Source organism: Zonotrichia albicollis, chromosome Z (genome assembly GCF_047830755.1).
Source record: "Zonotrichia albicollis isolate bZonAlb1 chromosome Z, bZonAlb1.hap1, whole genome shotgun sequence".
Classification (NCBI taxonomy): domain Eukaryota; kingdom Metazoa; phylum Chordata; class Aves; order Passeriformes; family Passerellidae; genus Zonotrichia; species Zonotrichia albicollis.
In genome coordinates this window covers 43,336,832-43,364,513 of record NC_133860.1, presented here as the reverse complement: position 1 = coordinate 43,364,513, position 27,682 = coordinate 43,336,832, and the positions used below count along the sequence as shown (strand labels likewise).

Below are 27,682 nucleotides of genomic sequence, written 5' to 3'. Positions count from 1 at the left end.
AAGGATCACAAAATGGCTATGCTTTTCACAAAATAATTTGTATGTATTTTGGTATTTCAATAGCCCTATATGGGGTGATTTTTTTGAAATAAGATTTAAGCTTCTGTTTGTCTCAAATTGTTGAGAAGAGTGACATTTTAAAAGATGGTTAGCTATACTTATTCTGTTCAGTTGCCCTTCAAGAGCAGCTAGTGTCTGGTGAAGTATCAGCACTAGTGCACTCTGCTTCGTGGTAAATGTGATAGGCAAAGGTTTATTTCACCTCTCAGTTTGAGTAGTGTTAGAAGGCAGTAAATGAACGTGCTTGTGAAGCTATGAGCTGAGGGTTCTGCTTTGTCCCCTCCCTATTCTCCGATGCTCTATATGTTCAAGAGACCCTAGCGGAAAAACGGAAGATCATCTCAAAAACCTGTGCTGTAAAGTTAAATCTCTGACTTTGGGAATGTAATATTTATTATGTATGTATTTTCAGCTTGCTAGTTTTTTCCCTTTCATTTATTGTATCCAAGATCTTTTAGTCAGGTTCAGAAAAAAGACCTGTACTTAAAAGACTGTTCTGTACCACATTTGACCTGGTGGCTGTGCAGTGTAGTTCCTGGTGCTGGGGAAGCTGTGAGTGAGCCTTTGGTGTACTAACATAACATAACATAACATAACATAACATAACATAACATAACATAACATAACATAACATAACTCAGATGAAATCTATAAATTCAGGAACACAGTTTAGTTCTGTTGCTGTGCTTTTATAGTGGGAGCTGTGGGATGAGTGTTAGTAGTGGACACTGGCTTGTCTGTGAGCACCATACTGAAATCTCACAGGTTTTGAAGAGTATTAAGATCTGAGAAATATAAACAGATTATTTGCATGGTCAAAAAAAAAAAAAATAGAATAGTGGTGATGGTTAGTTACACAATCAACAAGCAAAAGAGAGCTCAGTAGAAGACTTCTTGATCTGCATATGCTGCTAGACTTCTACAAGACATTTTGCTAAGACAAATATGTTGGATTTTAAAGCATTACAAATGATGCTCTGAGGATTCCTGCTTGCCTTCCAGTGCCTCTGGGTGGGATGCATCCTTGCTTTATTGTGGTTTTGGTTGACCACAAATACAGATTTAATGTGTCTTGATATAGGGGTAATAAGACTAATTCTCAGCATTTTATAGACATGGGTTTCAGTGTGACCGTCACCAAAAAGAAGGGTAGTTAAAAAGGAAGAATTGAGTCCAGGACAGCTCATTTAGGGTTTATTTATATAGTATATTTTTGGCGTTAGGTCAGTTGCTTTGCTGTTACGAAGTAGCAGGTCTGTGGCATGGACTGTGATCTGAAAGGAAAATGTACAAGCAAAGACCTTATGTTTTGTTACCTTTGAATTGATATTCAATTGATATTGATATGGGAGTATGAAATTAATGTTTTATACCGCTGCTCACACCTTGCATCTCTCTGTAAGGCACAGTATTTTTGCACAAACTGATCTGGTGCAGCTTAAAGAGCTGTGGCTTGCTGGAGGCTTGCTGGAACAGCCACAGAGCACAGAAATGTTCAGTGAAGTTTGTACAAGTGACTGCTGGATTGCAGAGCGGCATCAAAGCCAGAGTGCCATTTTTACATTCTCTGTCTCTTTCTTCCGCAGTGATATGCTTTATTTACAGGGAAGAGGAGAGAGTTAAGTCACTGGTTGTGAGCTGAATTGCTGTAGGATCAGGAAATGCCTTTCTGTGTTTAGGAAAATGCTGCATAGACAGTAAGTGCTAGGACAGCCAATAGTAGTCACAGTGGTGGCTGGAGGGTCACCTTGTCAACTGGTAGAAATGCCTTTCTGCTGATAGTTAAATAATGCTTCCCCTTATTTAATTTCTTGGTGTGTACAGAATAAAAATGTTTGATAACTGATGTCTTATAATGCAGTTAAGTAAATAATGGATGTCTTTATTTTCCATGGGTTTATTTTCTGACTGTAGTCCTTCTAACATATCTTGATAATTGGGGAACCCATACTGTAAAATGCTAAAATTTATAATGTTGAAAAAATTTGAATATATGACAGTCCCATAATTGACAACCAATAAATAAAATATTGGGTGAAGAATATCGGAATTACATATTCCAGCTATGAATGAAACCTCTACTGCAAGTCTTCCCAGTTTGCACCATATCACCATATCACAACATATGATTCTATTAAATTAACTGCTAAACTGGATGCTGAGAAGGTTTTTTTGTGTGTATAGATGAATTCTGCTACTGCTGTCATTGGCAGTGTGGGCAATGCCTGAAACCAGACCTGTTTGTTAGGTGTCCGTCGTGCTGGTTTCTGTGTCAGAGGCACAGATGTCGGAGGAAGGGATCAGGTGTTGCTCTGTGAAATTATGTGCATTCGTGATGTCGGGAGCTTGACCCTGCCCTTGCTGTGTGGGGTAGGACTCTGCCTTAGCACTGGAGAGGATTTGTCTGTGTGGCACCTTGTGTGTTCTGAGGGTCCTGCCTTTTTTGAACGTGGGCAGTTCTTTGCTGTACAGAGGAGGTGAATGGTGAGTAGTAAGCTGCATGTGTGGTGTCTCTTTCAGTCCCAAGACCTGAAATGGAGATTGCACAAGCGCTGTGCTGTAGCCAGAGCTGAGTGTTTCCTCCCTACGTGCATCCTCTTCTTCCTGCCTCTCCCAGCCACTTCCAGCAGCCAGGCTGAGTTACTGTAAGCCCCAGACAGAGGAAAGACGTGAGCCATACACGTGGAATTTTTTCTAAACAGCCAGCATTCTTAAGAGTATGAGAAAAGCAAAAGAAGCCGCTTAGTGCTGTGTGTTGATATTTATTGATTCTTCTGCAGAAAGCAACAAATACCATTAGATACTCCTTTGCATCCAGGAATCTGTTGTAAGCTGGTTTGTCAGGCAAGTATGCAGATAAAGTACTGATACTCTTTCAGCATGGTTCTGGTCAGTGCTGTATGAAAAACCTTGGTTGGTTCTGATGAGCTTATTCATCCACTCAAGAATCATGTTGAGCTAGGTACTTAGTATTTCCAATTTCTCAGGCTCCCAGGGGATCCACAGTGTGATGCAATCAAAGGGTGGAAGGAAGCTAGGACGGCACCACAAGTGAGTTGTGTTTGTATTTGCCAATACAAAACAACTTTGTTGTGCTGGTGATGGAATTTTTATCCTCCAAAGGAAGAGCTAAGTTATGTTTTCTTGCTCACGCTTTCTGTAGAGTAGGTAAACTAGACTGGGTACCTGCCTATCTCATCCTTGCAGAGGAGGTAGATGTTGAGATACATCTCTTAAGGCTTTGGAGGTCAGAATAATCATTTGGCAAAAGCATCCAAGAGTAGTTCTTACTCCCTTGGCGTGGTATAATGACTGGAATGTGGTCATGTTTTCTTGAGGAGAGAGGAGATGGTGGATTTTAGTTTGGATGTGTTCCTTTAAAGATTGAGAACCATTGTAGGTGGAGGAGTTTTATACATAGGAATAAAGCAATGGCGTCAGGTGGCTGACTGATGTGTCTCTTGTTTCAGACAGCCATGAAGTGATGCCCACTTCAGAAGAGCAGCCGTAATTGTGAGGCCTGGGATAGATATTAATGCTCGTCATCTATTCTGTCAGCTAACACTTGTGGAAGGCTCTAGCTTAAACTACTCCTTGTGGAACTAAGGTTACTGTTTCTTAACTTCTCTTGTAACCCTGTTTTCTTCTGTACCAATAGAGCTGTGCTTCACAGGCTGGTGCTCTTAAGGTTGGGCTCAGGATGCTGCTGCTGGAAGCTGCAGAGCTTTGTCTGTTGAAGTGAGATGCCTTGGAGTCAGCTGGAAGATACCTCCTTTCTGCACAGAAAACAAGAAACCCCTCTGCCTGAATCTTGCTGCTGAATAGGCTGGCTGGATTAGTGTTCGCCTTGATATCTTTTTCTCTCAGTATGAAAGGTTTGGATGTTTTTTGACTGAATCTTTGTGACCAGTGATTTTGTAAGGGACTTTGCCTTGTTTTATAACTGCAGGAATGTGTGGATTTGTGAATGTACTTGAGTTGATGGGCACCTGAAGATGAAAATTAACAAATTTGAGGTTTAAAAGGACTATATGCATGGATGGTAATCTTTGGCTTCAACTGAAGCCATGCATTTAATTTCTGAATTTGTAGGCAGGGAACTTCTCAAATCCTATCTGACTCATACAATGCTGTATATATACATTAGCATGCAATGAGCTGCACAACTGTGTTGTTCTTGGAAACTGTTCAGCTGTAAAAACAAGGCCACATCTGAGCTGAGACAGCCCTCTCTTAAGACAGGCTTTTTTTTTTGTAGCCTGTTGTAGCAAGTTGAGAAAGACTTGTGCATAGTTGTTGAGCCCACCTTGCTGCTCTGGTATGCTTTTCCCATTTGAAAGGAATATTACTTTTAGACTATGAATTTTGAGGGTGTAGTGAATCTCAAATATAATTGTGGAAATCAGAGTTGCTATGATGACTGTCTCTGTATTAGATCTGGTGAAGACTTGTCTCAGTAGTTTGCTGTTTATGGTAGTTAAGGCAACCTGCCCTGGGGATGACTTCTGTCAAGTTGCTGAAAAAAATCAACACCAGACACTTGGGAAATTGGTCGGGAGTAAAAGTTGCTACAATGCAGTTCAAGTTAAATTCTTTACTTCTAGGGATAAATGCTGAAATTCCTGCTACTTAATTGGCTGCAGCTAGGAGTGTCTCAGCAGCTGGGCTCAGCCTGACCTGTTTTGTTCACTGTTTCTATTATCTGAAATGCATGCGACATGTTAACTAACACCAGCCACCCCTCCTCCAGCCTTACGTAGGCATTATGTGACTCTGGTGAAAACCAGTGTTTTCTCATTCTGGGGAGATTTAGGACAATTGATAAGCTTAACATCTTTCCCCCCACCTTGTCCCCCCAGTTCTGGAAGATGTTGACCTAGTTTGCAGACATGAATTGCACATTATATCAAGGCCTCATCATGGGTGTGTAATAATTCCACTCGTTTATTCTGTTTGTAGATGCAGTGACAATGGAGTTAAGCTGCTCTGAAGTACCTCTTTATGTAAGTCCTACAACACTAGGCTTCTGCCTGGAGAGTTGCTTTCTTTCGGGTAACAGCTCATTCAAAATCAGGATGAATGAAACTGAAGTCCATTCTCTGTTTTTCTGAGACTGGAGGATGTTGAATGTTGCTGTCTGATGACAGCACATGTAAAAGTGGTAGTTTCCAGTAGTGCAGTTCAGCTCTCTGAAGGAAGTCTTAAATTATTTCTCTTTTGTGATAATTATTTTATTCTCCTTCAGTATTCTCAATTGCAATTTTCAAAATCAGTTTTACTGCCTGTGAAGAGACACCTCTCATTTGCTTTCCCACAATTTTTTGTTGTTTTTTTCCTTACAAAATTCCAAACTACCATTCTCTCAGTTTCCACAAAGCAGGAAATTTTGTGTTATGTAAAAAAATAAGTTGAGATTTATAATGAAATGGATTTTTTTCTGCAAAACAATAATTGCTTAGTTGCTTAAAATAGATGTAAAATAGAAATAATTGCTTAAAATAGATGAACTACAAGTTAAAAAACAAGTAGTCGTGTGACTGACGACCTACATTAGATAACTTAAATTTTTTTTGTGCCTTCAGGGAGATGTGATTGTGAGTAATAAATCTTGGGAACTCTTAACAGTTATTATTTAAACAAGTTACTGTGTTTTTTTATACCTGTTCTGCTTTGCAATGAGGGTAGCAGGGGTACATGGATGATGCCTAGTGGAAAAATGAGAGAACAGTGAATGGTTTTCAAAAGGGTGGCAAAAGATAAAACAAAGAAACAAAGAAACAAAACAATTATCTTATCATAATTGAAGTGCCTTTGCAGTGTGTTTGGGAAAATCAAAGAGTTCTGAGTGTCCTGAAAAAGTCCATGAGTAAGGGCAGTTTTCTCCTTTAGTTAGATCCAGTTATTCCATAAGTTCTGGAAACGCCTTCCAAGTATTTCTGCTTTATTTAAGTGACTTTGTTGGAAAACACAATCAAATCAGCATTTAAGTTAAACATGAAGGCCCTTTCTGATTGTTCAGTTCCTTTGTCAGTTTTTATTAAGCAGTTCTTTGACAAGCTGAGCTTGTCTAAATACTGTTCCATCTCCATCACCTGAATGTTGCTGCCATGTTCCATAAGCAGGGATAGAGAAAACATCTCTGGAAAACTGAGGAAACAAGACAAATATTTGCCCTGCTGTGAATTTAGGTATCTGTCTGATGTGTTCCAGTCCCTTCTAAAAGGCCACAGTGGAACTACAGAATACCATGTCATGGCAATTGCACACTGTTCACATGTGACTTCAAATATGTCAGCGTACGGTTCTAACACATTGTTTTCCACAAGAAAAGTGAAAGAGATCAAAAGGTAGGAAGTAATATTTTCCTTCCAGCTTCTGTGAAAGCATAGGTTTTGTTCATTGAGGGAGGGAGAGATCTGCTGTATGTTGGGTCCAAAATTAGGATTCTTTTCACACTGTGTGTAAACATGCTTAGCATCTATATCCACTGGGTTTTACCCTCTTCTTTGTGGTAAGGATGCCTGTTTTGAGAGGTTTGCATTTCATGCCACACTGAGAATAACTGCAGTTTTGTGTTTATAATACACATTTTTGAAGATTATATGTAGGATATTTTGTTGATTCACTCTATGTGAGCAGCTGTTAACACAGCTGGAGCATGTGTCCATACAGTGTGGCTTCTTCAAACTGTCACACTTCAGCATGAAATGTGGCACTGAATTACTGAATTTCTTGGCAAATCTAAACTAGTATGTGTAATCTTGTTGGTCTAGTGATGGCTGTTCTGTTTTGTTACCTAAGAGGGAATGCTTTCCAAAAGCTCAAGGATCTTGCTGATTTGATATAATTTTTGTGAAACATCATTTAAGAATACTCTATGCAATTCCTCTATTGTGAAAATGCATTATTTAATACACTTCTTCTCTATTTAATTTTGGTGGCAGAAGTACATTAAAATCTAATTACAGCAGACATCGGTGCCATGATTTAAAAAAAAAAGGTAATGAAACAGAAAATCAAGCATTTGAAGCACATTTCCTCAGTTAATTTGAAGAGCTTGTTTCTGCCTTCTAGGCAGCAAATTATTGTTAACCACTCTATAAAGTTACTCTTTACAAGCCAATCTAGTGTTCAGGACTGAGGACACTGACATAGTTCATAGTTCATCATTTTTTAATGCTAATAATTCATCATTTAAGTATATAGAACTTGAATGTAAGTAGCTTTTGCCCTCCTAAATTATGCTTTTTTTAAACCAATACAAATAAAAATATATTTAGCCAATTCTATCTGTAAGAGGAGCAGCAAGCTGAGTTTTTAATTTCATTGTACGCATAAGACACAATGTGGAATAAAACCTCACTATCTTCTGGAAGACACTGGTCTCATTGTAGATGGAAAAAAGGCTATTCATGAACAATGAAAGATAAAAGCAAAATATTTGATGAAGCACTCTTCAGATATTAAAGAATTTATGTATGTCCGTTGTTCCTCCTATTGTAAGCAGTTTTTAGTGTGGAGAAACAAATCTCCCTCATGGAAAAGCATTCCTTCTTATTTAATGGCAAGTAACTGGGTTTTGTTAGTTTTAAATAAATGTTATTGATTACCAACTTTGATCTTTGATATTGGCAAAGAAATACCTTACTGCCATGGGGCAAACATACTGTGGAAGTAGTGAGCTCCCAAGAGCAGTAAATAAGTGTTCTCAGCAGTTTGTAAATTATTTTCTGCTGGGGGCCTTAGGAATGTTTCCCATGGGAGCGGGAGAGATAAATAAATAAATAAATAAATAAATGCTGAGCCACAGGGGCTACTTCCAGCAATTTTGTGGAGCCACCAAAGGGACCTCATCTCCCCAGGAGATGGTGCTGAAGGGTATGTATCTGTCTTTCCAAAGGAACTTTTGGAATTCTCTGTGAAGAGGCAGAAGAACAGGCTCCTGCCTTCAAGACTCAAGATCTTCTGGAAATTAGAACTTTCATTTGCTCTTGTGCTGCAAGGTGCTTACTATTCTCAAAATGTACACTCCTAAGGTATCGCATGTTCCTGTGTAACCACTGGAGCTGGCTTGAAGTCCTCAAGGTTTAAGCTTAATTACCTTCTCTTGTGTTCTGTTATACAAAGTCATCCTCTTAAGGTGCCCCTGCTCCAATGTTTTTACTTGGGGACAGTTTTGTTTCTGACACTATTACATCTTCCTGGGTGAAGCATAGGTGCTAAGGAGAGAGAGGTGCTTAATACTGATGTATGGAAGTATTCCTACAGGGAAGTTTTGGAGGGGTTCTTGGCTGGGTTGGGGAGGGCAGAGAGTAGGATGTGGCACCAGGCTGCTTGCAGCTACAGTGTCTGAGGAGACTCTCAGACTTTGGGTAAGCTCAGTGATGATCTTAGCCTGGGCTGGGTCTGCAGAGTGCCAAGCTCTATTCCAGCATGATTTTGTGTGATTTGGGTGGGAAGCGGCAGTAGGACTTAGGTATTGATTGTGAGTAGGTGATTGTCTCCCTTGCCCAAGCTGTCTGCCTTCCCAGTTCCTCCATGCTGTAGTTGATGTTTGAAGAAGGGTGGAAAGGGATGATTTTCCATGGTTGGATACAGCTTGTGTATTTGCTGCTCTTGCCAGGTAGTCGGTATCTTCTAGCCAGCCCTTTGTGGAAAGATGGTTTCTGGCCTGTCTTGCCCATTCTGTGCTTTCACATTCTTTGCTTGCAGTGGGTCTGGCCCTAATTCTGGGCCTATCTGTGTGTTCAGTGAGGCTGAAATGACTGCCTTACTTAGACTTCAAAACACAAAAAGTAAGTGTGGTTTAAAATGTGAATTTGTATTGGCCTTTCAGCATACCTTTGCTAATGCACAGAGCTGTGTTGCACGGAGCTGATCCAGCTCTGGCTGGAGTCAGGAGCAATTTGCTGTTGTCTGCTCTGGGAGCCTGGTCAGGTCCATCATAGAACGCCTGCATGGGGATGCACAAAAGAGTATGCAAAGGCTGGCCTCTGGATGCAGGCTTGCTGCCAGAATGAGACTGAGAAAATGTATTTGAAAGTATGGGACCTGTTTTAAAAAATATGAAAGAATACAATGGGTGCTTCAAAAGGTGTCCATCAGCAGGCAGATAATTTTTGTTCCACTGGTGTATTAATTTTTTTCCCCTCAGTCCTTAAACTGAGATTTTTCTGGGCAGGGACTTTGTGCTTACATGTTTTTGTGTAGTGTCTGCAGCAGTAGAGCCCTGATATTACATAGGACATGAGAATAATAACTGGTCTGATTTGTATATTTTAAACCAAGTCAACTGAAAGAGATTACTCCTTTTCTTTTAGTCAGCAGTTGCATGTCGGAAGGGAAGTTAATTTTCTTATTGCAGAAATTTTCTGACCTATGTTAATATCTCTTTCTTGAGCTTCCTAATTCCACCATATTACTTCATGCATGAACATAAGTTGTGTCCCTGACAGCAAAACACTGAATGATATTTTCAATGATAGATGAGCAAGAACAATAATGTATGTTTAAGCAGTGGGTTTAAATTTTTTTCTATTTCTTCTGCTTTCTCCCCTCTCCTTTCTGATGAAAGCATTCCAGATATTTTTATTTTTATCCAGTGTTTCCAGAATGAAAAGATATTCCATTTATTTATTTATTTATTACTTATTTATGTTATGTTGTTACCAAATAGGACTCTGAAAATTTTTCTCCAACTTTGCTGCTGTCTCAGTTTGATAATTAGCTAAACACAGCTTTAAGACTGGTGGTGGCAAGGTAAGGAAAATAAAGTCAGTTTGATGTAAAGTGCTGATTTGCTGTAGACCTGTGCTGCAGTCCAGACTGTTTAAAAACACTGGTAGATTAATTCTGCATGAATGGTCAGTTCCATGACTGTCTCTTATACTGCTGCTGACATAGAGCAGCCGTAAAGAGCACAAAGCCAGCAAAAGCTCTGTATCGTATGCTCTCACTGATGCCTTAGGATTTTAGCTTTAATATTTTTCATGTATTTGTAATCCTGCAATTCTTTAGTGTATAACTCTAAACTCCATATAGAGTGCTATTTAGTGCTTTCCCATTTTGATCAGAAAAAACAATTCCTCTCCAGGCCTGGGGATCAAGGGTTCCTCACTGTCTCAGGCCCTGAGAAATGTGGACAAAATGTGGACGAAATGTAGACAATTACAGCTGCAAGTAATGAAGTCAATGCTGGGCAAATGGGGGTGGGAGCAAACTTGGGGTAAACGACTTCATTACTTGCAGCTGTAATTGGAAGATTAACCCCCCCCAAAATGCAAACAGACCAAACTTATATAAGTACAAAAACCCATGACCCATTGTCCTCTTTCGGGAGGCCTTGTCTGCCCTAGATGTACCTGAGGGCCCTTCAATAAATAGAATTATTTTTGTTCCCTTAATTTTTTCTGGTCTCTGTTTTTAGGTATCTCCAGCAGACACCATCACTAATTCAGCAAAAATGAGGCTGTGTTCCCAGAGTCTGACATGGGTCAGGTTAGTGTGGCTGGATGTTGCTTATGGTGACGTGGAAGTGGTGGTGGTGCCAGCTGTATCTTAAATTGAGTAAAGGACTGGTTGAGAGGAACAGGGGTTAAACAGAAGAAACTCCTTAGGACTGAGGAGGACAATTTTTTTGTGGTAAGATAATGCCATAGAAAACAAAGATCTGGAAAGCATCTGGACATGTTGCATGTGCACTAAATGAAAAACATATGTCTAATACATGATTTTTAAAGTGGGTAATGTTAGAGGCAGCTTAACAGTGCACAGTAGCGTAGACTTGCAGACATATGTATGTCATGACCTGTTACTTTGTTTCTTCTTATTAGAGGAATTTTTTTTTCTTGCTTCTGTTTTTTTGTTTGTTTTTTTTTTTTTTTTAAATTCAGTTGGATTCTAATTCCTTTAGCTGGAGGCAAATCTTGCAGTTCTCAACAAAAGCCCTTGTTTTTCTGTTTGTGTCTCTGAAGAGAGCAAACCTTTGTTGAGGCTAGTGAAGAGGTAGAAAGTGTAACTCATTTTGAGACATCAGCTTTGGGTAAAAGCCAGTGTATACAATTTCAGAAACTCCCAATATATCGGATGCATTTCAGTCTGTCACTGAAAGGGGAGTATTGCAGTAAGCTTGACTGAAAACCCACAAGGTTTAAGGATGGTCTTCTATTAAACCCCAACAACATAAAACAATCCTTTCTCTCTCTTCCCCTAATCAAGGCCAAAGACTTGTTAAGTCGTTAAAGAAGCACAAAGTTTGTACCAGGCTCAAGAGGTGGGAGAGGCCAGACACGGATTGTTTGGGTGGGAGGAAGTTCACAGTGCTGTGTGTTAGGGGACTGTATGAGTGGTGTTTTCAAGCAGGATGAGGAAAATCCATCTCTGGGGAGTAAACTTGGGCAGCTTTTATCCTGCTGTGAGGCAGGGGAGTCAGCTAGTTAATTTGTCAGTATCTCCTCCATCCTTCTTTGCTTGGTCTTAGAATATGAATCCCAATATTACCAGTTAGATTGTGGCTGGGCCAGTCTGACCCTTGCTGCCAGGCCAAAGGTGGCATCTGTGGTGCATCACCCCAGAGACACCTTTAGCTTGCTGGTGGTTGCAGCCGGGCTCTAAACAAGTCCAGGCTTGTTAGGAACTCCATTTACCTCAGGAAGAAGGCTTCAGGTGAAGGTGAAGAGCAAAAAGGAGAGGATTCTGATGGAGGGTTTAATCCAGTGGTTTATTCCATGGTTACAAAGGTCTGAATCTTGGGAAGAGCTCCAACAGAATTCCGACTGCATGGCCTGCTTCACCTTTTAAGCTCAGGGGGAGGGGAGGGGACAGGTGAGCCACCAACCAGGTGGGGGGGCGGGGTCTCAAGGGATGAGGGACACCTAGACAGGCCAATGACCTCTGGGCCTGAGGGGCATCCTTTGAACTTGCCCAACCGCACGACGCCTTGTTGGAATGTTAAGCCTGATTGACAGGACTCACTCAGCAAGGGGGCGAGGGGAGAAGGGAGACCGGTATTGGCACACCTGGGGAAAGGACCTGAAAGTTTAAAACACACCGCAACAGCTTGGAGTGTACTTTTGTGGTTAGTTTGGATGTAATAGAGTACTTAATTTTTTTCCACTTTATGTGGGCTACTTACTCAAAAAGGTGGCTCTGACTTCTACCAGTATTTAAAAAACTCACTGCATCTGAATCAAAATGAGGAGCTTCCTGCTTTTTCATATCAAAAGAGGGAAGCTTATTAGGAAATTAGCTGAATTAGGATTTTCTCTTTCAGTGCTTTTCTATTCAAGATAGTGCTGAGGCCTTGCTAGAGGCATCTTTCAGCTTTTGATTTGGTGGTCACTGAACACTTTCTTTTCTCACTTTTTTGACAAGAACAGAGAGCTGCTAGTCAGTGGACTTTCTGCGTGCTGCATTGCCTTAAGCACCTGTGGGGGTGATGCTTCTTACTTGTGCTGGAGGTATCTGTGCAAATGCATCCTCTGCATTTCTCAGAAACCTGCCACATACTGAAGAAATACCTGCAGGTGGTTGATGCATAAAGCTGATGTGGTTTGGAGAATCTGCCATTGTGCACTTTGGATATTTTTAGCTGTATAGTTTGAAAGCTAATGCTTCTAGAGAAATGTTCAGCTTTTATCTCTCCTTTTTTTTTTTTTTTTCAGTTTGTAACTTCTTCCCTTCCCTGAATGCAGTGTTGCTGTTTGATTGTGTGCTGAATCCCATTGCATTCAATTCAGTTGCAGTGCATGCTTTTTAAGCAAGTCCATAACTGCATTTGCTGCAATCTGTAGACAAGGTCTGTCTGGTGGACACTATAAAAACATCACAGAGCATTGGAAAGGCATATTTATAACTTTTTTCTTGCTATTAATATTTTGAATATGATTGATTTGGATTAATTTAGAGTTTTCCTACTGCTAAAATTTCCCTATTTTAGCGTCTTTTGTGTAGAAGCGTTCACAGTTGCAGGTGAGTTGCAGAAGGGTCATTAAAACTATATGGCTGCTACTGTTCTTGTCCAGGCACAAGTAAAATATAAACATTTTCTGAAGTGAACCTTCTCAACAGTGAAAAAATATATATGTGAAATTGCAGTGGTGAGTAGCAGCTGACATAGAGGAAAATATTCCTATTATTGCTGGCAATACTTGGAGATTTGCATTTGCTTCAGGGTGTTGGGATTTGTGTTTTGGGAACAATTAAGCCACCGTTTTACCCTAGCACATAAATATTTTTCTTACAGCATGTAATTACAAAGCTGGTATTTGTTTGTCCTGTTACATTTGGAGATGATATTCTTGAAACCCTGGATAAAACATTACTTCTCAAGCTATTACACTACATTCTTAGTTTGGTAAGGAAATTTTTAGCATGCTTTAGAATGTGTTATTTTTCTGATAAAAATCTGCTGGGAAAGTAGATTTTTCCAGGCTATGTATACATGGTTAGAGAGCAATTGTTGAAATTAAGCATGGTGGCTTGGGTCTGGAAGTCCTGTAAAGATCTTTTTGTGCCGCACCTGTTTTGCTGGGGCAGGTTCCTGGTGAGGAAGATGGTGGTTTTCAAAGTGGAAGAAGCACAGTTCACATTAATGGCCAGTTATTTGTTGAGGCATGAAGTGTCTTGCAGCAGGCTGGGGATGAGGCATAATGGAAGTGCCATGGTCAAACCCCTCCTGCCTGCTTGTGTTTCAGCTGTGAGGGATTCCTACCCACACTGCCTTCTCCCCAGAAAGCCTGCCTCAGTCCCCCAAAGAACAGGGTCAGATGAGTGTCAGGAGGTGGAAGTTCTCCCAGGTATGGCCTTTGCTGTTTCCTGCCCAGGACAGGGGTTCAGTGGACCTGCTGCTGCGCGGATGACGTGGTCAGTTCTCAAGTGCCCGAGACAAACCAAGGGGAAATGTGTGTCTGGAAAACCTGATTGGTGATGCTGAAAGAGTGCATAGACCTATAAATCCTACTAAAAACACAAACCTTGCTAATCTGCTCCCTGGTGCCAGTACCAGGACAGTGCCTTCTCTGGTAATGAAAAGTAGGCTTTACTTTATGGATCCCAGTGAGACAAAAACTAACACTTCCTCAGCCACAGGTTTAATGTGTTCGGAGTTGAGTCTGTGTCTCACTCAAGGTCCCCCCAACTGCTAAGTCTTCTCCCCAGTTCCTGTGTCTGCTTTTCTGGTTTTTATTTGAAGGATTACAATGACAATCTTGGCTTTCTTTAAATTGATGTCAAAACTCCTCTTGGCTGCAGTAGGCTGAGGACTATAGGTTGAGTCAAAGGTGTTGCTGCAGCTGCCTGAAGTTCTCTTCTGTTACAGGTTTGAGTGGTGTTTGAGAGATCTCCAGTTTTCATGTGCTCCTGTGGTGATTCTCTAGAAATGAATACCTTTTTTTAGCCACGCCTGTGTGAATCTAAGTAAGATAATGGCTGGTCAGTGTCACTAAGTGCTCTTTGACTTAAAAATTTGTTTTCTCTACAAGTCCATCAGAATCAACACAGTGTGAGCTTGAGGCAAGGACCTTCCCCTGCACCTGCCTGACAAATGGGCTGTGGCCAGGGGGTGTGATTATTTGCTGAGATGAAGTGGCACATCCTTCCTCTTGCTTTGATTAAGTGGGGACTGAACTATCACAGAAAGCATGCTTAAGCATACCAACACATAGAAATCAAGCTCTTTCTGTTACATTTTCCCAAGTCTCTGAGGGTACAGGTAACCTTATTAAGGCAAGTAAAGAGTTGGGAGAGATGTTAGGCTGTTGTTAAAAGAAAGAACCTGTGAAAATGGTGTCAAAGACATCTAGCAATGGGATTGTCAAGAATCTGGCTCTTCTGGATCCATGCTCTCACAACTGCTTTGTATTCAGTGTATTTGGCCACTTTTCCAAAGATGAGGTGCCAGTGTGACTTATCTCATTTGGGTTTTGGTATCTGGATAAGGATAAGCTTAAATTTTATGTTTAGAAATGCAGAAGAAACAGTTGAGATGTGTTTCCAGTTTCAGTGCCTGGAGCAAACTCAGACCAAACATAATTTTGTAGAAAGCCAGTGTTCTAATTTCAGGTGGTGTAATCTATTTCTGTTGATTTTGCTCTTTTGTACTGATATGTGAGTTAGGGTTTAATTACTTACTTTTCAATGCCAATAACTGTAATTTTAGTTTCTTTGTGCTTTAGTAGTAAGTCAGTGCCAGGGGTTTTTTTCAGACTTGAGATGGTGCATTTGTCATGCCTTGCAGAACGGGTTGGGAAGCAGCGGAGAAGGCTTTCTCTCACTTGAGGTGACAGTGATGCTGAGCAAATGAGTTTCCTAAGTATGAATTTCTCATGGAACACCTGGGAAAGTGTTTCATTGTTGTTTATGTAGACCATTTAATTGCTGTAACAGTTAAGTGAATATGCTTTGACAGAAAACCTGGATTGAGCACTCTGGCTCCGCCAGGAAGCACTGCTTTTACAAAAGAGGTGTCATCTCCCGAAACCTCCATGAAAGCCTTGTGAGGCAGACAGACGTTTCTTTGGTGGAGGACTAAATTACTGCATCTCATTGCAAGATCTAGCCTGCTCCCCTCTTGATTGTGTGCCTTGTTCGGAAAGGAGGAGGAAGAAGGGAGCTGGAATTGCTCCCACTCCTGTGACTCTGAGTTAACTTCTCTGTGGTGAAAACATCTGTTCAGGTAGTTCCTGCTGCAGCCTGCTCCTGGGGCTGGACTGACCTTGCATGAGGGACTCAGGATATAAATATGTCTGCAGGGAATGGGTATAAAACTTGAATTACTTTCTCAAAGTATTTTTCTACATAGGAGTTTTCAAGAATGGACTGCAAGTGATCTTTTTGGAAAAAAAAGCGATTAAATAGGTCCTGTAATATATTTGGCTTCACACAGAGACAATTTGAAAGTAAACTGATACATGTTTTAGTTGCAGCAGCTGCAGAAAGAAGAAATATTTTTGAACAGAGCAACGTGAAACAGGAGTATCTGAAGGCAGGGTAGAAAGTGCTGGAGATGATGATAGGAACTTGTATGAAATAACTGTTTCTGATGTGATAACCATACAGCACCAAAAATAATATTCCACTATTACTTTCTGTGTTGTCTCTGAATCTTATACCGTAATAGAGGGTTTAACCTCTTTTTGGATAATTTGGGACTTTCCAGTTGAATCACTTAATTGTTTGGCCAGATACAAGGTAGCTGCCAATTTCCTTCTTTTTGTAAAATCTTTGCTTAAATGACCATGACTTGAATTTTCTTTAGTGTTGCAAGGAGTGAGCTCTATAAAACTTGTTTTTTATTATGTGTGCGCAAGCTTTCCACTAGACAAGGATTTGTGAAATTCTCTCTCATGCTTATACATTATGTAATGTAATTAGTTTAAGATATTTCTCTGTCCTTTGTGAACCTGCGTTATTATTTTTTAAAAAGGAGCAGTATGGCTAAAATTTGGCTTGAATTTTTTTCCCTGCCAACAGTGGCTAATTAATATTCTGTGGATTTCCACAGAATATCACCCTTATTTTGCATAGTTCGGGCAAAGAAAACATGAAGACTGTGTGGCTGTGTACTTTCTCTGACTCAGGGGTCCAGAGGGAATAGAGATGATTTGGGAGTTGTGGCCTCAGGCACCCATGTGGAAGAAATTCTGCTGTGCTCCTGTTTACTAGGCAGCTGAACTCACTGGAGGATCTTCAGAGACTTACCCTACTCCTGTCTCCCCACATTATTACTCAACAGACCAAAATGGTTATTCACGAATACAATAATTTATTTTAAAAGAAGACTGTTTTAATAACAACAGTAAAAGCAGCAACTGCAATAATCATAACACATTCTGATTATAGTAGTGCAAAACCCAAAGACAAATAGGAGAAACACTTTGCAGCTATAATAACACTTCAGGCCGCTTTAAAAAGGGGTGTTATCAGTGTTTGGGGATAACAGGTGTGTTTGCTCTTGATACTGGACTCATAATGTTGTTTCCATTTGTCCTTACGGGAAGAGTCCTATCTGAGGAAGATTTTGGGCCTGAAACCAGTCTTTGCCTCTTGACCCCAGTTCATTAGATTTGTCTGCATTGAAGAGGAAAACACCTGCAGAGTGCATTGTTTTGAGTGACAAGAAAGATGTCCTTGGGGAAAGCAGGCTGAGGTGTGAAGTTGTTGAGGGTGGCAAGAGTCACACTGCAGTGAAGTGTTTGGCTTATAATGACCAGGGTAAGGACAGTCAGAGGTGTTAATGGGGCTTTCAGCCACCAAAATTTCTGTTACTGTGTTATGCTTTGTTTTTTACAAGACTTGTCTGTCGAGCTGGTGGAGCCAGTGCTGTGGTAATTGTTTGAATAGAGCAGGGCAGGCATCTTCGGAAATATGGCTCAGATATTCTTTTGTAGCATGCTTTCTGCCAGATGTTGGGGCAATTCTGCCTTATTTAGAACAACTGTGGCAGTGTCATGGTTTGAGCCTGGCACAGAGCCAGTGCCCCCCATGAAAATGCCCTCACCCTGGTGTCTGCTGTGAGATGTGACCAGGAATAAGCAAAACAGGCTTTAGCTTAAACATAGAGAACACTTTATTACCTAAACTACAGGGAAATAGGGAAAAACCATAAGGAAAAGAAAAAAATTGAAGACCTTACAAAAACCACTTTCCTCCTCCCCACTACCTGACTTTCCCAATCCGATACATTCTCCCAAAACACCCAACTGCCCAGCCTTGGCACCACACTTTAGTATACTCAAACTTCAGTTCATGAAGAGGAAAGGAGTCCTTCTTGTTCCATAGGCTTCCCCTGGAAACACACTGAAACCTCGTGTGCTTCCCTGTCACTTCGGCACCGCCCGGAAAAAAAGTCCTTTTGCCGCTTGTGACATCTTCCTTCCATGCCCAGTGCTCTCACCACCGTGCATGGCCAGAGCTGCTCTTAGGGTTGTCTTTCAAGGATGCCTTGTCTCACTCCAAAAAGGCACAGTCTCTGCTTTGGGACATCTGTCCCCCCCATATTTTTCCAACCCCCTGGGGCCGGGGGGTCCTCACGATGAACCCTCCTGGTTCTGAGCCACTGCTTCCCCCTAAGTGCAGTCTCTGTGTCACAGGAACAACTGAGTCCATGGCCACAAGAAAAGTCCAGCCAGAAGGCCACTCCAAATCATCTCTCCCCATTCAATCATCTCCACGTTCTTCGGGCCAAGTCCTTGTCTCATCTCATCTCTTATCTCCTTTCTTATTCAGCTTTGAGGAGGATTAGCATTTTTTGCAAGGCCCCAATCATGAAAGAAAGGGGTTAAAACTTTCAGTCTCTGTCTGTCCCAGAGCTGCGGCAGTCCCACACACGCTGCCGCTCCGGCCGGGCACTCTTCTCCCCCCTTCTCCTCCTAGGCCAGCTGCTATCACATTCGGTGTCGCCGGCTCTCTCTCTCCCTCCTGGGGGGGGGGGGGGGGGGGGGAAATGGCTGCCCGAGGGCTGACTCCCTGGGATCTTCCACCCTTCCATCCTCGAAGCCTCCTCACCTCCCATCTCTGTCCAGGCCCAGGGCCTACCACGTGGCTGCCCCTCCCCCGCCCAGCAGCAGCGACTGGACGGGGGAGAGATCTGACCTCTTCGCCGCGACGTCCCAAGAGAGCCTGCCAGGGGCCAGGGGCAGTGCCCTGCTTTTTAACCCCTGTGTATTCTCGGAGGTGTGTCCAAACCCCACTGGCTACACCAGGTGCCAGTCTCAAACTCAAAACCTTCATTGGTTTGACCACAGCTTCCCAGAATTCCCACTTCTTCCTGGTCAAACCACCACAGGCAGTCAGGAACTGTGTGGTAGCACACTATCCTCCTACTCAAGGAAATGCAGCTTGATCTAAATTTCCTCCTTCAGACTTGTCAGGCATTGCCACTTCTTAGATCCTTTTCCTGTTCTTTTTTGAAGCTATTGTATGACAGGTTTTTCTTGGCCAGTTGCTTTCTATTTACTATAAAGAAACCCACAGACAAATATCTGGGAACTAGTGTTCTTTGAAACCATTTGTAGAATTGCATTGGTGCTTCTTTTTGAAGGCTGAAGTCTAAGGTAATTTAAATAGTTTCTGAATTTTTTTAGTTTTTTAAAACAAAACTTGCTTTTGTAAATAACAAAATATTTGGGTTCAGTTATTCTGATGCATTTTAAATAAAAAGCCAATTGTATTTGTGTGGGGTAAGATGAAATAAATTTCTTTAAAGATATTATTTAAAAAGCATTTTTAAAAATTAGCTTTGCTGTTGCAGGCATAAAACCAGTGTTGTTTTCTAAGTGGAAGTAGGAAATGGAAGATTTGTCACTCTATCAGGGCCTGTGTATAGCAGAGTTATGAAGATTACAATAAGCTTAGACCTGAATTATACATCAGTGGGTCTGTTGAAGATGAGAAATTGACTGGATGTTTCAGAATGCATTTTCAATTTCAGGGACAAGTGACTGTACATGCAAAATTTGACAAAGACATTTACCTCCCAGTGGATGCTGAGTTTTACTTTTTTTATGATGGATCCCTGAAGAGACATATAATGTTTGCTGAGCGAGTTAGTGACAACACTCTTCAGTCCATAGCTCCAGGTGAGCCTTAGTTCATGTTTATATTTTTCCACTCTTTGCTTTACCCCAACCCCAATTCAAAGCTCAGCATGACTGGACAATTTGATGAAACTGTTTTATGTCTCTGTAATGGAGAAAATGCAGGGATTTGAATGATGGGCTTTAGGATCCAGGTTGAGTTTGACTCTCCATAGGTGATCCTGCCTTTTGTAGCAATCCATGCCAACGCAGTATCGGATTAAGTTTTACTGGACTTGTGCCATGGGGTGTGCCTTAAAGTGCAGTCTTCAGGGATGGCAGGATTTTTAATGTGGCTTGATCCTGTGCCACAGCTATTTGCCTCTGGTAATCCTAACACCTGCAAAAGTCCTGTTATTTCTGAGCCTTCTGTTGGAGCAGCTGTCAGCCTGGCTTGCAGGACCCTCCTGCTTGTGATGCTCAGAGCTCTGCTGGAGCTGCACTTGGCACAGAAGGGTTTGGAAAACTGTTCCAGGGTGCCTCGCTGGAAACAAGGGACATCTGTGTTGCCTCCCAGCTGGCTCTCTGCCTTGGGCTTGTCTCCCTCATGGATGTAACATATACCCTGCTTGTCACCTTTATTGTGTGCTTTGTGACCTTTTCATTTGTGTGAGTAGGAGGCAATAAGATGTGGTGTACCTGTGCAATTGGATCTTCTTGTTTTCTCTTGTGTTCTAAAGGGGATTTAGAGTCTGAAAATAAGTGCAGAGTATAAAAAAAGGGAAGTTCATTGCTGTTACATAGTGACTCCTCTGAACCTGTAAATGCTAAATAGTTGTCATGGATTACAACTGGGAAAAATACAATGCTAGGCTTGTTCCAAGTGGGTTTCAATTTTGTTTTTAAGATCTCAGCATATTGTGTGACACTGTTAAATGGTTGCTTCTGGGGGAGGAGCAAAATCCAATGGCTACAGGCAGCCCTTAATCATGACAAAAGCCATGAACAGATTTCAATAAAATGTGAGGTTAAACTATATCCCTGCTGATATTAATGTTATTTTATGGTAGCCAAATTGCACATAAGGGAACACAGAACGCTTTAAAAACAGCTAGTTGTGGCAAGTACATGCTTCCTCCTGCAGTTACTAGATTGCACATGTATTCACAGCTTTTCAGAATACATTGGAAAATTTAAACTGGGGCCCTCAGTACATCATGTTTAACTCTACAGTGAGAGGTACAGCTTGCACCTCATTTAGATATCCTCTTTTAGGTGTCCACCCTGCCTTAGATGTCAAAGGAGTAGGAGAGAAAGACAAAATGCTGATGAGGTTAAAGGGAAAAACTCCCTTGGACTGGGAGGGTCCCAGCTGTCATAGAATTGATACAGCATTTAATCAAGTTTGCCAAGACCCTGAAGAGTGCATTAGTTAAAAGCTTTTGGGTTCTGGCCTGGGTAAATGCAAAATTAGTTTTAATAAATAGATGTATTACTCAGAATTAATTTTGCAGGCCACAACCCCACTCTTTTCAAGACCATCTAATTTTTCTTAATGCTTATCCAAGAATCTTTATTTCTTTCTACTGTGGTTGAAGAACCCTCACCTAAAAAGACTGGTTCTAGAATTAATCAAGTTGGTATAATTGGGAGGACTATCAGTTCAAGTCTAGTTGAATCCAAGTTCATCAGTATAAATTCTCGGTCAGTGTCTAAGACAAATCAGTGTAATGAAAGGGAAGAACAAAATAATTCTGAATGAGCAGCCACAGCTCTTAGATGCGGATGAGATGAAAAATAACTGATGTATTTTCTGAACACAGATGATGTTAGTGATTAATTTACATTATAGTTACAGGCCACGGATACCAAGAAGCAATTTCTGTGTCTGTGTCAAAGTACACAGTGGGTTTCTCACCTGTGGTCCTCAGCAGCTGTCCCATCCCTTACAGAGAGAATCTGTCACGCAAGTTGTCTCGCTTTCTGGTTGATCACGCAGAATGTGTCACTGCCAGTAGTCACAGCATGTTGCTGGATAAGTTTGGGCTAAGGATGAAAGATCTGCAATCACTGGATAATGACTTGATGATGGCTGTTGCTTATGAAAAGTTGCCTTCAACTTGGAACATCCTTGGAAGCTGTCCAGAAGGTGGTAGAGTTTTATTTGAAGTTAGAAAGCTTTTATCAGTGGTTTGGTGCACAGTTCAGAGCAGAATATCTCACTGTTTGGTCCAAATTCTCTACTCTTGTGCTTTTATTTTGTGGTTATTGTGAAAAATTGTTCAAGTGCGAGAGGGCTAATCAGAGATTTGGTTTGTGACTAGAGATTTGGTTTGTGCCTTAAAAAGGATGGTTGTTGTACCTCTGTCTCCCTAGAAGGTTTTTCTGCCTTTACTCACTGTGAACGCAGTTCTTAATTTATAATTAGAGCTGTTTAAAAGAAGCAAGAACTGTATCATGAAGCTTTGCAGCCATAATTCTAACCAAGTGAGATATTTTGTCTTGGGAGAAAAAGGTGATAGAGGAGAATATGTTACTGTAGGCATTCCAGTGTGCAGAATGAACACAGTTTTTGCCATTGTCAAATGTTTATCCTTCATTTATGACTGTGGTCATTCTTTGGGGAAAATATCATTAAATAAGTTTCTAAGTGTTTGGTTTTTCTTTCTTTTTTTTTTTTTTTTAGTTGTAGAGGAAGTGGAATGCAAATACCTGTGAAACATTATGTTAGGGTATGTTACTGAAAAACTTCATAACAAAATCAGGTGGGATTTTCCTAGTTTCAGGTTTCATTGCAAACAAAGAACTGTAGATAGGGTTTGCTGAAGAGTTTATTTTTCTTTTGCAGAGTCAGCTGATTTATAGCTGAGGGTGGAAACTGTGTTATACTTGATAGCTTCACATGTTTTTCACTGAAAATTTGGTAGTTTTGGCTGTTTTCCTTTTAGTACTTTAAATTGCTGAAAATTAGAAGACAGGCATGTCAGCCAAACTGAAAGAGATGCATGCAAGCTTTTGGGAAATAAAAACATGTCAGTTAAGCTAATTTCTTTGGGTAAGGGCTTTTTTCACATCTTAAATCTTTCTAATTCTAAATTACAGATAACTTAAAATCTGAAGAATGTTTTTTGTCTGTCTGTTGCAAACAGTTGTAAAACCAAATACCAAGTCTCATTCAAATATTGGCTAGACAGGAGAGAAAAAAAAGGCTGTTAGTTTTTTCATTTTGTGTGGAGTAAATATTTGCTCAGCTTCTGGAAAAACTGTTGCATTTTAGCAGTGAGGACTTTGTATCAAAACCTGAAGAAATCCGCTGTAGTTTTGTTCACAGGCTTATCTAAGCATTTAATCAGCTGAAACCCAACCCAGAAGCATCAGCAGGATGCCGGGGTACTGAGAGATGCTTGGGCATAGCCAGCTGGGTACCTGCTTGCTTGAAGCATGGGGAAAGGTTATCCTGGTTGTGTTGTGGGCCCAGAGAGTCAGAGATCATCTCAGCCAGCATCTCAGAGTAAGCTCTGCCAGGGCAACTGCTATCCACATAGCAAAATTGTTTAATTTTCAGTTGTGCTAATTGTTAATTTTCAGGTGTACTGCAATGTTTATATGGAAAAAGAATATGTTGCCCTTGCAAGACTTTTATAGATCTTGTATTTTTTGTTTCTATGTATTTTTCATACTTAGTTCACTTTTCAGATTAAAATACTATACATAAATGAAATTTCATTGCAGCCAAAAAAGTTGGGATATGTGCCCCTATTGCCATACAGAGTCTCTGTGAACATCTGAAGTGTTAGACAAGCATTTCTTCAGCATACTGAGGTGGGGTTGCCTCGTGGACACAGTTGCACTTGAAGAAGTGACATCTCTTCTTGTACAACAGATGCTGCGCTTAAATAAAACCAGGGTCTTTTGCCTGGTTTCTGAATAAACTAATTCCAGGGACCTGGTAGCAATGCTCATTTACAGTGAGATCTGTCAGCGCTCTCCTGCCTGGGCAGTGCTTGGGCCCACCTCCTTGCAGGGGACTCCTGAAAGCTTTTGGACAGCTTTTCCTTCAGCCCAAGGGAGGCTACTCCTTCCCGTGTCTCTCTCTGAGGTCCAGGCTTGGGCTGGGCCTCATATCTATTTTGCTCTCCTCTAGACAGTTTGTATAATATTTCTTTAACTTCTGTATCCTCTCTTTTTCCTTTTGGAAAGTATAGTTTTGATCTTCTCTCCTGGCTCTGAGAAGCACCGACTGGAGTTGCTTCCTTGTGCTGTCCCCATCCCTGTATTTTTGTCCCCAAAGCCAAGAGAGCCCAGCAAGGCTGAGGGCTGTCTGTGGCTGAGGGAGGCCTGTGCACAGAGGGGAAGGACGGGGAGGGAGAAGGGGATGGACTGAGTCTGGAGAGCTTCATGCTCAGCACATGAGGAAAAGTCCTTCATTTTCAACAGTGAGCTAATCAAAGGTTATCCCTGTACTTTTCTACATGCTCTGAAAGTTCAAAATGGGTGAGAAATAGGATCTAGAAATTTATGAGTATATAGAAGTAGAATGAGAACTTTCCCTACGTGCTGTCCCTTCGACTCCTCGTACCAAAGATTGGAGATACCTTGACACTTGACATTGTCAGGATGTCCTTTTTAATATGAATGTTATAAAATATATGGGTGCTATCATCCAGCATTACTTAGGGCATAATACTTTTCTGATTCAGTCAGTTTTCGGAGTTGCAGGGCTATTTTTGTTGGAAAAAATACTTTTGAGTGACGTTGCTGGAGAAAACTATTGCACTATCTGCTGTTTTTTGACCTCATTGATTTTTATGAGGATTTAGAAATGTAAGGGTTGATGGAAAGATAGAGGAACTCTTTGGTCATAAGAGTTTTGGTATTCAGGAAAAATGTTTGAATTCCTTTATAAGGTATAAGAAGGATTGGATAAAGAGAGCCAAAAGATTATCTAGAGAGCATTGCAAATAATTCAGGAATTTCGTGTAGTTGCACAGGTCAGGAGTTGTTTGCCACATTATAGGAAGCTGGACAAAAGAAACAAGAAAGCATGACCCTCTTTGTAATCCTGACTTGTAATAGATGTGTGTGTGACAGCTGTGACAAGAGCTGCTCACTCCCACACAGTGGTCAGATGCTGAGATCAGCAGCTTGGTGCTAGAGAAAACTGGGGACTCAGCAAATGTGCTCTGCTTAGACATTTATTTGTTGGTGGGTTTCAGGAAAGGGGAAGGAGGGGTAGGGAAGGAGGGAGAGGGAGAAGCCAATTTTGTTTATTGCACCTTGATAAAGGATATTTTCCTTCTGAACCAGATTATTGAATTTATGGAGACAATCAGTATTAAATAATAAGCTAAAGAAATTGCTAGTGCTGCCAGAAAAAAAGAAGAGAATTTTCCCACAGTATTTTTGTTTACAAAAAAATTATAAAAAAAAAGGTAAAGATGCAAAGAAGGAAGGGAGAAAGACTAAAAAAGAGAAAGAGAGAGAAGGAAGAAATAAATCTGAATGAGAAAAATGCTTCCAAGTAACTCTTTGTTTTCTTAACATCATCAGGTTATTGCACCCTTCCAGTACTGGCAGTCCCAAGAACCATCAGACATAGGTTCAGCATCTTCCCTGCAGCTTTTTTATCCTTGACAAACACAGGTTTACATTTCTCAGCTGTCAGAGGCAAATGGGAGCATAGGAGGGCACTTTGCAAGCAGTGCTCTTTATGGACAAGAAACTGAGGGCATCTTCGTTTGTGGTTGTTTTGGAGGCGCTGTCAAGAGAGTGAGTTCATGTTGTCTGGGTTACTTAACTGTGCTGGTAAACAAAGAACACTTGCTGCCAGCTTTGCCACCATTTACAGTTATTTTCCAGAGGAAGACTGCTCTTTTAGGTTTTTGTCTATTAATGGAAGCAATAATGTTACAGCCTGAATTAAGAAAACTAATTGTGGATCGAAAAGAAGGAAACAGTGTTTAGTTCCCTTTAGTGAACAAGGAGATTTTCAATTTTTTTTCATAAATGCATTGTAATTGTTTTCTATGGATAGGTCTTGCGGAATGAACTGAGCTACCATGTTGCTTTATTGTTGCTTTAGAGTCTGCCTTTGGAGGACACTTTCCCATTTTCTGTGGCATTTTTTCCTTTATAGCTCTTTCCCTCCCCTTTTCTTTGTAATTAATGCTACTGTTTTCACTTGGTAGTCTTTCTAAAGTGCACAAGTTCAAACCTGACTGATGCATGTCAGGATTGTGTTGTAAATTAAAGAAAATTCTGTCTGTGTCTCCTTTCAGCTGGAATTTTAGATTACTTTTTTTTTTTCCATTGAAGGAAATGGAAAGGAGTGCAAAGTGCTTGTTCTCCTTCACAGAATTAGAAAAACACTGGGAACAGTGGATAAGTGTGTCTGGGTCTGGTGAGATTTGTGAGGACAGGTAATTGTATTTTGGTCAAAGAATTCAGGAAGTTAGAGAAACAGATAAATCTTTGTCCCAGTTGAAGTTTGTCCTTTTGGAAACTGTGCCTGGCAGAGGGAGGAGGATGCTAGCCTGTGCATTGTGAAGCAGATGTGTGTCTTCTAGAGCCTGCTGCTGATCCAGAAACCTGCATGGGGCAAGATATTGTCAAGCACGTTATGATTCTCATCTCCTGGTCTGTGGAAATAATGGCAGAGAGGAGGCATTTGGGGTCCCTTTGACCATGAGGAGGCTTTTCTGGGAAAAGTACTGAGCACTTGGAGATACACAGAATGACAGGAGAGTGACTACTGTAAGAGATACAGAAGATAAAGTTTCCCATTGAGGGCAGTAGAGAGAAGTGGGGCTCTGGAGCCACTCTGCTGCTGAAGATACAAAGCTGTGCTCTGACCCAGACCAAAGCCTTCAGTCAGCACTGGGCTGGAGAGCCCTGCTCTTCTCCTGGCTGAAAAGGGGTCCCAGCTGGTACTCTGCACTTGGATGGTGCTCAGCAAACAAGTGTCTTACGCCAGACACCTCGGGGCAGTGTTTGGCTGCAGTACTAGAGGGCGAGGACTGTCCCTCCCAGCAACACACACCATCTCCTGTGGTGTTTTGCATCCTAGCTGGGGTCCCCCGGTCTGTAGAGTCAGGTGGAACTCCATCTGAGGCCTAGGTGTGGCTCCATGGTGCATGGGGCTGGTGGATGGGAGCCTTTTCTGGCGCCCCTGCTGCTAAAACTGCTGGGGCAAGACTCCCTTTGCAATGGACTCCCTGTATCTTCTCTCCTTTTCTTCTGTAGGGTTGATGCCAGTCTCTGGGAGTTGGTTCACGTGGGTATGCTGTCAGATGGTCTGTCACATACCTGACTTCAAGCATTGTAGCCTGATGTCCCTCAGCAAAACCACTTGTGTGGGTTTTTGCAGAAGTGGGGTGCCCTGGAGGCAACTTTATAAATAATCTCGTTCCTAATGGAGCAATGAAAAAAAATAGCAGTAATGTATAAAAGTATGAAGCCAGGAAAAAAATTCAATTTGATAGCCAGTTTTGATGCCACCCCTGCTTTTCAGTCTTGGAATTTTTAGTCTCCTTCCAGGAAATGAATGAGATTCAGAGCCCAGAAGGGGCTTAGTCATTTCTGTCAGAGAGAAATATTTGGTTTTAGTTTGTTTTTTTGGACATAGGAAGGGATTCAGGTGCAAGGAAGAACAAAAGGATTTTTTTTAATGTTGAAAACAGACTGTTTGACTCAGCTCTGTGTAACCCAAACAGAATGTTTTGGCTGGAAAACAGAGATGCAATGCAAAACAGTCTTGATAGTGCCTGTCATTTACAGCCCCATCTACCTTGTAGTAGCTGACCCTGTCTGAATCAGCCAGCAGCATGTCCTTCAAATCATAGGATTGGTTTTGTTTGTACATTGATGGAAAATGGCATTTTATACTATTGAAATTAAATAGCATTTTATACCATTGAAATATGAATATGTTGAAGAAGTCTTGTGCTTTTCTTCTTTTCCTTATTTTGTTCTTGCTTGCCACAGAATGCAGTTGAATTATGTTGGGTTTTTTTCAGAATATTGGTCTATGTGTATGTTTATTTCTGGGTAGTTTTCTTTCTGTTGTGTTTTCTTTGTGGTTCCCCCCTCCCTGCCTTTATGCCACACTT

At 41.1% G+C, this 27,682-nt stretch overlaps 1 protein-coding gene across 8 annotated transcripts in view; it reads left to right on the top strand.

The window, feature by feature from the left end:
- Positions 1-27,682, top strand: part of ARHGEF28 (Rho guanine nucleotide exchange factor 28) — a 128,588-nt gene that overhangs the window by 10,553 nt on the left and 90,353 nt on the right. For 5 of the 8 annotated variants that reach the window (XM_074533318.1, XM_074533317.1, XM_026794338.2 and 2 more), the window contains 3 exons: positions 3,719-3,935; positions 5,020-5,063; positions 6,271-10,557. The exons of 2 other annotated variants lie outside the window; for them this stretch is intronic. Coding sequence is in view for 1 of the 6 variants with exons in the window: in XM_026794338.2 (XP_026650139.2) it covers positions 10,549-10,557 (9 nt within the window). In the remaining 5 variants the exon portion in view is untranslated. The remainder of the gene's footprint in view (positions 1-3,718; positions 3,936-5,019; positions 5,064-6,270; positions 10,558-27,682) is intronic. One more of the 8 variants, XM_026794345.2, reaches the window with a different exon arrangement.